Genomic DNA, 13130 nt, shown 5'->3' with positions numbered 1-13130 from the left:
TGGTGTATAAATGGTAAATGGACTGATTCTTTCAGTGCTTTTCTCCTATCCTGGATCATTAAAACGCTTTATACAGCATGCCTCATTCACCCATTCACACAAGCACTTTTTTCCTGTGCTTTTTTAATTGCTTTCTATGTAACATTCACACTCCAATGAATGTATCAGAGAGCAGCCTGGGGTTAGCATCTTGCCCAAGGATATTTGGCATGCAGACTGGAGCAGATGGGGATCGAACCGCCGTCCTTCTGATCGGTAGATGAGCCACTCCATAGGGTGGCAATGGGGTTTTAATATAGTGGCTGTGTATGAAAGACGCAGATTAGAAATGAATAATAGTAGTAGAAATATTTACTGCAGCATAGACGGATCCACAGCAACAAGCGAAGAGTAACCATAGTTGCCACTGTCACAGGCAGGCCGAGCAGCTGCATCTGTGCTCGCACCCAACAGTTGGATTCTGCTGAAGTTGGTTGTGCATTTGAAATTGAATAATGAACCCTAAACGAATCACGTAATATGTGACGTCACTTCTGGGGCGCCATACTTTCCTGCCTCAAAAATGTGGCTCGACTAAGTATTTGGCTGTAAACTATGTAAACTATCCGTAGCTGAAGCTTCATTTCTTGGCAGCATTATAAGAAATAAAACTAGAAGTGACAGTCTCAAATGTATTACTGGTTGCTGTTCCCAGTAAGACGCAAAAGAGTAATGAGTTCATAATGAGACATTTTTAATGTGGAAAACATTTTGTGATTGAGCAACTTTTTTCCCTATTTATTCATATTACTGTCTGGGAAAATTAGGTACCTAGTCTGTTGTCTTTGGGCAATTCTTGTAGATAACAAATTCAATTGAATTCATTCATTTTTATATTGTAAGGCAGGGGTGGGCAACTCCAGGCCTCGAGGGCCGGTGTCCTGCAGGTTTTAGATCTCACCCTGGGTCAACACACCTGAATCACATGATTCATTCCCAGGCCTCTGGAGAACTTCAAGACATGTTGAGGAGGTCATCTCGCCATTTAAATCAGCTGTGTTGGATCAAGGAGATTTCTGTCAGAATCTGCAGATTATACAGTAAATAAAATGTTCACGTTTCTCCAACGTTGTCTTCCCCACAGTTTCACTGACATCTACGCTGGAAGCGTTCACGATGTCTTCTCCGGCGCTGATAATTGGCGTCTGTCTTGTGTCAGTGACGTAAAAGACGGATTTAATGCGACATGACCGTTGAAACAGCAGTCGCTTTCTATAACATCAGATATGTATTGGATTCAGTACCACATACGAGAGTGACCCAGATCGGATTTGAAAATATCGGATTTGTGCCGTTCACACTGTCACGCCGTGATCAGATATGGGTCGCATAGGGTCAAAAAAATCGGATTTGATGCGCTTTCGCCTGCAGTGTGAACGTAGCCTAAAACCTGCAGGACACCGGCCCTCAAGGCCTGGAGTTGCCCACCCCTGTTGTAAGGTAAAGACTCTTCAAAAATACCAACCAATAATCAAACATAGATGAAACCTTATGAGGAAGCTGTAGCTAAAAGCTTCATCAAAAAGGAAAGTTTTAAGTTTGTTTCTGTAATTTCTATTATTTTGATGACTTTTGCTAATAATCTTTTAAACCGCTTTATGACTGAGCTGCTGGAGTTACAACAGTCTACTGATCACAGCAAAATGCTTTCACCAACTAAACTCCAGAAGATGAAGTGGTTTTAGCTCCTGACAGTCAGATATAGCTGTTTATTTAAAGCACATTTGTTCAGAAGAGCAGCTCAGAAAGGAGCATCGTATCTGCATGGTTGACTGAAATCACTTTGGAATGTTATTTACAAACTTTCAGTTAGGATTGCTCTTCCCGCTGATGTTCCATGAAGCTTTTCGGCCAATTAAATATTAGGTGGTTTCATGAAACATTGCTAGCTCGGGCAGGCCAAAGTGTCAAGTTCAGCCAGCTCTCCTAGCAGATACCCTTCTGTCTGTCCTATTGTCAAATCACATTTCATCTGCTGGCTTATCTGCAGTTTGCTTTGCAGCCCACGTCAAGCCCAGAGTTTTCTGACTTAAGTGTTGTGTCCATTGTCATACCTGTTTTGTTGTGTGAATGCTGCTTCTCTCACTTTCTATTAACTTTCCATGCACATGAGGAAGTTTCAGAATAGAACCATGCCGCCAAATATAAACTGCAGATGGAATAAGGGTCCTATTTTGACTAAAGTGTTCTTGACAGAATTGTTATTGAAATTCAGGATGAACTCTGAGAGAAACATCTATATGGCATGTTCCTGTCCCCTTTGCACGCACACATAGACACCACACAACTTTCTCGTACTTAGATGCCCACAGTGTTTTTATAAAACTCACGTGCATCAAGACCATAGAGAACAAATATTGCCTGTGGCACCCACAATTAGGACACAAGCATAGAATAACCAGTAGAGGTTATTTAGTAAGGTTATGCAATGCAGCAGCCGCTTCTTGAAGTGATTAAATGGAATGAACGTGATGTCCACACTTGTGTTGGCGGTTGGAAAGCCACAGTGAAATGTTGTAGTAGAGTCAGCAGTAAGACCCATGGATTCCTGATCTAAATACAGATTGTGCTGAAATAATTCTGTTTGTGGCTTTTGGTTCTGTGGAGTATGTTTGAAGTCCATCGTGTATTACTCAGCACTGAAAGCACACTATGAAGTTCACAAAAATATATTCAGGGTGCACCAGTACAGCGGTAATGCATTTTTCATTATTCCAAAACGTGAAAAATGAGATTTCATGTTAAAGATTCATTATGGACCTAATAAAAGTTGTGAAAGGTTTAGAGTGTTACCATTCTCCACACATAACAATACTCATGCTTCACGTGGGGCCATTCAGCCTTGAAAAATATTAGCTATGGGCAACAGTGAAGTTTCAATCTGCTCATAACTGTACAAGACAGAGCTATGAAACTTTTACATACTTGTTTTTCCCCCCTGTGTTTTATTGCATATTATATTCTACTTTTATGGCTGTGCAGCACAGTTCCAGCATTGCAGGTGCTTAAGATGTTTATATATATATATATATATATATATATATATATATATATATATATATATATATATGACATCAAGCTGTATGCCAAGAGTGAACGAGACATCGATTCACTGATCCACACTACCAGGCTATACAGCAATGACATTGGAATGTCGTTCGGACTGGAGAAGTGTAGTCGGATGGTAACAAAGAGAGGGAAGGTAGTCAGAACTGAGGGGATTGAACTACCAGAAGGCAACATTGCAGACATAGAGGACAGTTACAAGTACCTGGGGATCCCGCAGGCAAATGGGAACCATGAAGAGGCCGCTAGAAAGGCTGCAACCACCAAGTACCTGCAGAGGGTCAGGCAAGTCCTGAGGAGTCAGCTGAATGGTAAGAACAAGATCCGGGCCATCAACACATACGCCCTGCCCGTGATCAGGTACCCTGCTGGGGTAATAGGCTGGCCAAAGGAGGAGATAGAAGCCACTGACATAAAGACAAGAAAGCTCCTGACCATGCATGGAGGGTTTCACCCCAAGTCCAGCACCCTGAGACTGTACGCTAAGCGGAAGGAAGGGGGCCGGGGACTGGTGAGTGTCAGCACCACAGTCCAGGATGAGACAAGGAACATCCAAGAATACATTGGGAAGATGGCCCCAACTGACCGAGTGCTCAGTGAATACCTCAGGCAGCAGAAACCCAAGAAAGAGGAGGGAGACGAGGAACCATCATGGAAGGACAGGCCCCTGCACGGTATGTACCACCGGCAGATAGAGGAGGTGGCTGATATCCAGAAATCCTACCAGTGGCTGGACAAAGCTGGACTGAAAGACAGCACAGAGGCACTAATCATGGCAGCACAAGAACAAGCTCTGAGTACAAGATCCATAGAGGCTGGGGTCTATCACACCAGGCAAGACCCCAGGTGCAGGCTGTGTAAAGATGCCCCAGAGACAATCCAGCACATAACAGCAGGGTGCAAGATGCTAGCAGGCAAGGCATACATGGAACGCCATAACCAAGTGGCCGGCATAGTGTACAGGAACATCTGTGCCGAGTATAACCTAGAAGTCCCGAGGTCAAAATGGGAGATGCCCCCAAGGGTGGTGGAGAATGACCGAGCTAAGATCCTGTGGGACTTCCAGATACAGACGGACAAAATGGTGGTGGCTAACCAACCGGACATAGTGGTGGTAGACAAACAGAAGAAGACGGCCGTAGTGATCGATGTAGCGGTTCCGAATGACAGCAATATCAGGAAGAAGGAACACGAGAAGCTGGAGAAATACCAAGGGCTCAGAGAAGAGCTCGAGAGGATGTGGAGGGTGAAGGTAACGGTGGTCCCCGTGGTAATTGGAGCACTAGGTGCGGTGACTCCCAAGCTAGGCGAGTGGCTCCAGCAGATCCCGGGAATAACATCGGAGATCTCTGTCCAGAAGAGCGCAGTCCTGGGAACAGCTAAGATACTGCGCAGGACCCTCAAGCTCCCAGGCCTCTGGTAGAGGACCCGAGCTTGAAGGATAAACCGCCCGCAGGGGCGTGCTGGGTGTTTTTATATATATATATATATATATATATATATATTAGGGGTGCAACGATACACAAAATTCACGGTTCGGTTCGATACTTTGGTGTCACGGTTCGATATTTTTTCGATACAAAAAAAATGTTCATGCCTTTTTAATTTGTCATTTATTAAAATTATAAATATATATTTAAACTCAAAAGTACAGTTTTTAAATTTAACCCTAACCCTTGTGCGTGTTTTTTATTTTGACAGTGAATGCGCACCTGCGGACCATTTATGTGCAGCCCTGGTTATTTAGCTCGTCATATTGCAGCCACAGAAATTCTTTTGTCCATGAAACCATAAAGCTGCACTTTCTTTTTGCCTCATAGTCTCATTTGTCATAACTTCTCCGTTTTGTGGTAAGCTTTTCTTTGGCTGTCACTTCTTCACCCCGACCTGTCTTATTTGGCTCAGCAGAACTAAAATATATATCTGTCTGTGAAGGTTCTCAGTCATCCAGGTCATCGTAGTCAAATATAAATCCTGCCGCTTTTACACACACACACATAAGCTCAGCGATTCTCTGCGCGATCAACCTCTCACATGTTTAAGCTGCGGGAGATTTCACTTGTCATGTTTGCATAGTAAGCTAACGATTGATAAGACGATGTCAGAGGAATTGGTGCACAAATTATCATCACTCACAGATCAGTGCTGTCGCTCTCTATACACAGTTCGCACGATTGCAAAGTGAAAGCAAAAAAACAAGCGCAAATTCAAACGCGATTTCAATATGTCACATATTGACAGTGGCTCACCGATGCCAATGACATAATTACCCAGCTACATTTCTGAAAGAATGCAAAAGCATTGACATATATTTTTCCTTCCTACAATAGCCCGACGGGCAGGGCAGAGATAGATTTTGGTGCCCCGACTGAAAAAATCGCTAGCCCCAGGACGTCAGGCTAGCGATATTGCGAGCCCTGTATCTGATTGAGGAATCACTCATCTTTGGAAAAGAGAGTTTATTACAGAGAAATGTCTCTTTCCAAAATAAAAGCTATACTATCCGCTTCTTCTGGGCTATATTCTCAGCAGCATAAGGAGAATCATGTGCTAACAGCTGTCTAAATGACTCGGCTAAAGTTAGTAGCATGCTTGTTGTTTTTGTCTTTGCACTAGGATGATGTCGGCGTAAATGTGCAGTCATATTCGTTGTGTTCCCACTAGTGCTTTCAGGTTAATCTCGTTGAAATGACCTTAACGCCACAACACGGCAAATCTCCGTTAACGAGCTACCGCCGATCGCCCCGTGCATGGGGCTAGACGGCCAACATGTTAACGAGCTAACTGCGCTAACACACTAGTTCCCACCCATGTAATTGAGCATTGCGTGGCACATCCAACATACTGTTTTACTTTAGTCCATGACTCGCTTACCTTCAGGGTCATACGTCACATGAAAACCAAAATAATTCCAAACGCCAGATCTGAATGAGGGTGGGGGAGGTCCATGTTGCAAGGAGAGCTTAACTTCTGTCTTGCTAGCTTGCCCTGCGCTCTTCCTTCTGACTATGCTGTCTGTGTTGAGCGCTCAGTGAATCTGCGCTCGACAGTGCAGCCTAGGCGGAGTAGTCGAACGCAGATTCACTGAGCGCTCAACACAGACAGCATCGTCAGAAGGAAAATTGATAAAATAAATTACAAATGTTGTATTGTTCGATACATATGCGTACCGAACCGAAAGCACTGTATCGAACGGTTCAATATCGATACGAATATCGTTGCACCCCTAATATATATATATATATATATATATATGTATATATATATATATATATATATATATATGTGTGTATATATATATATATATATATATATATATGTGTGTGTATATATATATATATATATATATATATATATATATATATATATATATATGTATGTCTAACCACTACGCTATCCAGCAGCAGCTTTCAAAGGAACACGAGAAGCTGGAGAAATACCAAGGGCTCAGAGAAGAGCTCGAGAGGATGTGGAGGGTGAAGGTAATGGTGGTCCCCGTGGTAATCGGAGCACTAGGTGCGGTGACTCCCAAGCTAGGCGAGTGGCTCCAGCAGATCCCGGGAATAACATCGGAGATCTCTGTCCAGAAGAGCGCAGTCCTGGGAACAGCTAAGATACTGCGCAGGACCCTCAAGCTCCCAGGCCTCTGGTAGAGGACCCGAGCTTGAAGGATAAACCGCCCGCAGGGGCGTGCTGGGTGTTTTTTATATATATATATATATATATATATATATATATATATATATGTATATGTATATATATATATATGTATATGTATATGTGTGTATATATATATATATATATATATATATATATATATATATATATATATATATATGTAGATGTGTATATATGTAGATGTATATATAGTTCTGAAGGCCATAGAGAAAAAGACTTAAGTATATACACTGGTCAAAAGAAATAAAGAAATAAATAAAGAACACGGTTTAATCATTGTATAACATTAAGTCATTAAGACTTCTGGGATATAAGTTCACGTCCAAGATATCAGTTCAAGTGTCAGAGGGGGTTGTTAATCAGTTTCAGCTGCTTTGGTGTTGGTATAGTTAACCACAGGTGCACTAGATGGGCAACAATGAGACAACCTCAAAAACACAAATGTTTTTACAAGTGGAGGCTGGCTGACATTTTTTTCCTCCTCATCTTTTCTGACTGAGTTTTCGCTAGTTTTGCATTTGGCATGGGTCAGTGTCACTGCTGCTGGCATGATGCGATATCTGGATGCTACAGAGGTTGCACAGTCGGTCCAACTCCTACAGGATGGCACATCAAGACTTACTGTTTCTCCCAGCACAGTCTCAAGAGCATGGCGGAGGAGGCAGGAGAGCTGGACAGGGCTGTAGAAGGTCTTTATCCCATCAGCAGGGCTGGTATCTGCTCCTTTGTGCAAGGAGGAACACTGCCAGTGTCATACAAACTGACCTCCAAACAGGACACTGCTGGGCACTGTGGAGCCCAACTTTTAATTTGCTGTAGAATACCGGAATTGGCACATCCACCATGCCACTGATAGTCTGAGGAGACATATCCATGGAGGGATGCACAGACCTCTACAGGATAGACAACAGCACCTGCCATTAGTTATCAGGATGAAATCCTTGGACCCACTGGCAGTGAGTCCTGGCCTAATTTGGTAAGCATGCCGGCAGTTTGTGGAGGATGAAAGAATTGATAACAGTGACTGGCCCCCATGCTAGGCTGAGTAAATCCAATAGAACACCTCTGGGACATTATGTTTTGGTCCAGGTTGTACCTCAGACTGTCTGTGAGATCAGTGATGCCCTGATACAGATCTGGGAGGAGATGCGCATGTATAAAAGCACATGAAGCCACAAAAACTACTGAGTACCATTTTCAGTTCCTGTAATGACATTTCAGCAAAATGGGAAAGCCTGCTGCATAATTTAAACACCATTTTTCTGATCTTGGGATGCGGGCGTAATGCAATGGCTGCTGTTTTATCCATCTAACAGCGCACCTGCCTGCGTCCGAAGCGGTACCCCAGGTATTGTACCTCCCTCTGTTCAACCACACATTTCCTTGAATTGGCGGTGAGTCACGCTTGCCTCAGGGACTCCAGGACTGCAGCCACCCGCTGTACATGCCCAGGATGACCGGAGGCAGCATACGCAGTGTGTGAACATAGCACCCGGTCCATGAGCTGCTGGAAAGTGGTTGGGCTCCAAACAAGCCGATTGGAAGTGTGGGAAATTGGTGCAAACCATACAGAGTAGAGAAAGCCATTTTTTCCTTGGACTCTAGAGACAAGGGAATTTGCCAGTAGCCCTTGGTTAAATCCAGCTTCGTGAAAAAGCCAGCAGTGCCAAACCAGTCCAGGTAGCTCTCTGACCTGGGGAATTGGGTAGGCATCATACTGCGACACCTCATTCACTTTGCAGTAGTCGACACAGGAATATACTGACCCATCTTTTGTCACTATGGGACACAATGGGGCTACACCATGCACTGTGTGTCTCTTCTGTTATTTCCAGCTTTAGTATTTCAGCCAGTTCGTTCTGAACAATTTGTCTTTTATGTTCAGATAACCTGTAGGGCTCTGAACGCATCGTCACACCAGGGCGTGTTTCAAAATGGTGCTCTATGAGTGTGACCGGGCAGGGGGGTGATATCTGCAAAACATTATTGCAATGTAGCAATATCCATTCTTTCAGCCTGTGTGAGATAGTTATCACCACGGAGGAAGGATGGTATGGTGGAATTTGGCAACTCCGACCCCAACTCATCTCTTTCCTTCACCAAGCTCACCAGAGAAGTGGTTTCAGCCTCTCTCCGTGCTTTTAGGAGGCTGAGGTGATATATCTGTGTGGCTCCTCACTTGTCTGACTGTACCACTTCATAGTCTTTTTAAATGGCCGGGTGGTTCACCAGCTGACATTCCGGGCAGAACACACACCATTGGCGCACATCCGCCTAGATGCCTGGCCAATAACATCGGGCCATTATTTGTTCCAGAGTTTTATCATACCCCATATGCTCCATCATAGGATAATAGTGAGCTGTTTGGAAAATCATTTTTCCAGCAGCTTTTTGGCACCAACAACTGGGCGTGTTCCTTTTCTGTGCAAGTGTCACGACTCACTCGATACAGCCTATCTTTAAATGATACAAAATGTGAGCAGGTTAGTGCTGCGTCATGGTGCACCATGTGACCACCAGTTCCTATCACTTCGTCGAATGCTGAGCATAAGGTGTCATCATGAGACTCCTCTAGTGGGAAATCTGGCAGGAGCTGGCAGAAAGTCAGCGTTGAATAGCGCCACATCTGAGTGTAACACAGACACAACATGCCGTCATAGGTCGTGAACGCATCCCCACACACTACCCCAACCGATTATTAAACCCCGCCCAATCTGTCCAGAGAATTAAGGGATGCGTCAGATCGAGGGTGTTTGAGGGCCAGTGACATAGAACACCTGATCCACCTCCATCGGTGGGTACTCTCAGCTGATGTATCCTGGTTGCCTGCACTTCCAGCACTCCTGGCCCGGCGTTCTTGTGGTTTCTGGTGGGTGGGGCGCAGCGTCTACAGCTGCCAGGACATGTGGAGAGACCTGCAAGAGAGACAGAGTTAGCGTCCCATGGCTGTAGACGGGAAGATGACTGCCCCGCAGCTTCCAAAGCTATAGCAGAGGTGGGGAACCTCCTTGGGGCCGGAACCAGGCGACTCTCCACTGCTGGTTGCACTGCCTCCTCTGGCCGTGCTGCCACGTGGTCTTCAGCTAGTGTGACCGCTGCATGCAGGCTTGCGGGCCGATGGCAACTGACACACTGTGCTGTCTCCCCTGGAAACCCCTCAACAAACTGCTCCTGGACCACCGGATCCAGCTACTGTGCCTCCTCTGGTGACGGTCCCGGCTGAAGCCATCGGACCGCTGCATCATGGAGCCGCGGAGCAAACGCAAAGGTCTGATCTTTCACCCCCATTCCACTGCCGCAAAATTGCTGCCAGTGAGAGGACAAGTAGGTCCAGGATGGCTCCACGCACATCTTCGAAGCTACATCTAGACACCAGTGGCAAGCTTGAGCCTCCCCCAACAGCAGTGGCAACAGCGCCCATTCCGCTGCCGGCCGATGGGCCACTGCCCCACCCCTCTCCTGCAGCTGAGCCACAAACTACACATTGAGCACAAATTCAATACAACAGTCATTTGGAACTGCTTTTATTATAGTGTAAAGGCCTACAATATTAGAGCGAGAATACCAGTGATCTCTGAACCTTAAGGTTTTTCTTAATTTTCATTAAACATTATTATCATTCAATTAAAATAAGAAGTTCTGCTATATTCATGCAGTCAAATAAACGTGAACATAACAAAGCTAAGTACACAACTAACCTAGCTGTTTGGCTCTACTTTAAAATTCTCTGGAGATCTTAAAATCCTTCACCTCCCCTCTGCCTTCCTCTCCCTCTCTCCTCCCTAGGTGACAGTGACAGATTGGTGTGTTTGGAGGACGGGCTGTGGTCTTTGCCAGAGGCCTACTGCAAGATAGAATGTCCAGAGGTGCCAAGCATATCCGATGCCAAGCTGCTAACAGCAGACTGTCTAGCTTCAGGGCACGATGTTGGCTCTGTCTGTCGTTACAAATGCAACCCAGGCTTCTATGTGTTAGGGAGCCTCAAAAAGAAGATACGACGGTAAGTTGGGCAGAAATGCTGGCAGTACAGTCAACAGAGTAGCATTAGTCAAAGTTCATTCACTATTTAAGTATTAATTGCAGCATAAAGCTTGAAACACGCACAAAAAAATGTCTTCTTATTCTAATTCCAGGCGTTTCGTCTTCTGAATGATTCCTTAAATTATCAATGGGAAAACTTTTTATTTCAGGCGTTTACTTGTTATATCCAAATGGGACACTAGTCAGCATAGACAAACCAAATTAAATACAGTGTTTAATTACACATGCCTCCATGCGTAATGGAGGAAATTCTCTCTTTTCCTTTACTTTACAAGATTCCCATTACGCACTAGTTCATAAAATTAGAGTCTTTGCTTTAGATTTTTTTTCTTAATCACTGTTGTAACAATGCATCCCATGAACACCCAGAACCCAAAGGGGAAAGTTTTAAATATCAATGAGTATACAGCTTTTAAGAGGTATTCTTTGGCCCATCATCCACATACCTATATTCAGTTTGGGAGCAAACTCACATTAGGGTCCAATAAAATATGTACTGCTGCTAACTGGGCCTCGTCATTCCTTTGCCAGTTGTATTCCCCAAGTAACTGCTCATTACTGAAAACAGATCCCATGTTTATAATGAAATGAGGGTCTCCTAACAGGAGATGCAGCCTGTGGCGTAAGTTTATGTCCTCCTTCAGGAGTCGGCTTTCTTCACACATTTCAGACGGCGTTGGGGGGTCAGGATGGTCTTGTATTTGAAAGCAGATTAATAAATACCAAACAGAAAGGCTATTTGATATCATAGAAAGCTTGCTAGTGATTCTAAATTTACCACAGATATGAATCTGAGTGGGATCCGTTAGCCTGTCCAGGATGTGCCCCGCCTCTCGCTCTATGACATTTAGATTGGATCAGTACAAGAAAATGGATGGATGGGTAGATGAATGGATGGATTTTACCCCAAATTTCTTTGCAATCCAATGAACAACTTTTTATTTGGAAGTTCCATTTGCAGCTGGGTGTCTTTATGAGTTATGCTTCCTCCGACATGAGTGAACATTTTAATAACCCCTGATGCTTTATTAGTTCAGCATGTGAAAGTAAAAGGCAGCCGCTATTAAAGAGCTTTAAACAGGCTTTTTACTTTTACCTTTGACAGATGTACCCACATAAATATTATAACACACACTGTTGCATTTACACCCAACATGCAGCACACAGGAAATATTGTTTACACTGTTGTGTGTTCAGCGTTTCTTACAACACGTGCTTCAGTACATCCCAACATTTTTCCATGTAATGTGTTCAGTTGTCTGGTCAATGTCTCATTTGTAAACCTTCCTTATAGCTTCACGCAAAACAGCAGTGTGTGTTAAACTGGATGAGGTCTTGTGATAATTCGGGTCATTGAGAGATGTGTGTATTACCTGTTGTCTCTAGGAAGCACTTCAAGATAGAGTGTCTGGAAGGAGGGCAGTGGGAGGAAACTGGCTGCGAGCCGATATCGTGCCCGGCCCCACCTGATCTATTCCAGGGCATGTACACCTGCACCAATGGCCTGTACTATGACACCGTTTGCACCCTTCAGTGCTCGGACACAACAAAAAATGTAAGGTTTCAACAGCTGTTAATTTATTTAACACCTCAAAGTGCTTGTACACAGTCATGACTAGCAAAACGCTTTTAGATCGATCACAAGGAGAGTGATTCTGAGTGTCAGTTGAGTTCGCTAAGCTGCATGTTGTTAAATGTTTTGTCAAAAAGCCGAAGAAAAAAGTGGTCTAACACCTCTACTCCAAGTCATGCTGTACAAGTCAGTTTCACAAATCACACAATGCCTGACTCCTAACATGGTACAGTAACTGTGACAGTGTTCATGGCTAATGCATTAGTATTGCCCCAGACTTCTAGAGGAATAATTTTGGGGTCACCCAGGAGCTCTTATGCAGGGTAAGTGAAGTGTGACAAAACCTCAACAATGGCTGTCATTGTAAATGTTTAAAAATGTGTCCTGCCAGCAGGAGTCCAGACTGTGGACAGCATCATGGTCAAACCAACTCTGAATGCTCTGAACAAACAATGCTTTTTTAAATAGAAAACACACTTAATACAAAATAATTATTCTAAAAAGCAATTAAAGTTTTTCATATAGGAAGGTGCAGATTCACACAGGAGATTAAAAAAGATCCACTTCGGTGATGACTAAGAGAAAAGACGGGATTAAGTGCATGTAATCTACACGGGCATAAACAATGAGAAAGACAGCAAATAACAAATATAAAACACAGCAGACAAGAAGACTCATATCTTGCAGAGAAAAATGGATACTGCCCCAACATTAATATTAAAATCTAATAATA

The 13130-nt window shown here is 43.9% G+C and overlaps 1 protein-coding gene across 1 annotated transcript in view; it reads left to right on the top strand.

The window, feature by feature from the left end:
• pappa2 (pappalysin 2) overlaps positions 1-13130 on the top strand; it is a 97381-nt gene that overhangs the window by 54768 nt on the left and 29483 nt on the right. The window contains exons 21-22 of the mRNA XM_085378083.1: positions 10570-10783; positions 12211-12379. Of these exons, the coding sequence (XP_085234209.1) occupies positions 10570-10783; positions 12211-12379 (383 nt within the window). The remainder of the gene's footprint in view (positions 1-10569; positions 10784-12210; positions 12380-13130) is intronic.

The sequence above is a fragment of the Diplotaxodon limnothrissa genome, linkage group LG18 (genome assembly GCF_057381915.1).
Source record: "Diplotaxodon limnothrissa isolate DT_005_m linkage group LG18, D_limnothrissa_male_GT1.1, whole genome shotgun sequence".
Taxonomy (NCBI): Eukaryota; Metazoa; Chordata; class Actinopteri; order Cichliformes; family Cichlidae; genus Diplotaxodon; species Diplotaxodon limnothrissa.
Note: the sequence above shows the minus strand (reverse complement) of the source record. Positions and strands in the feature narration are given on the sequence as shown.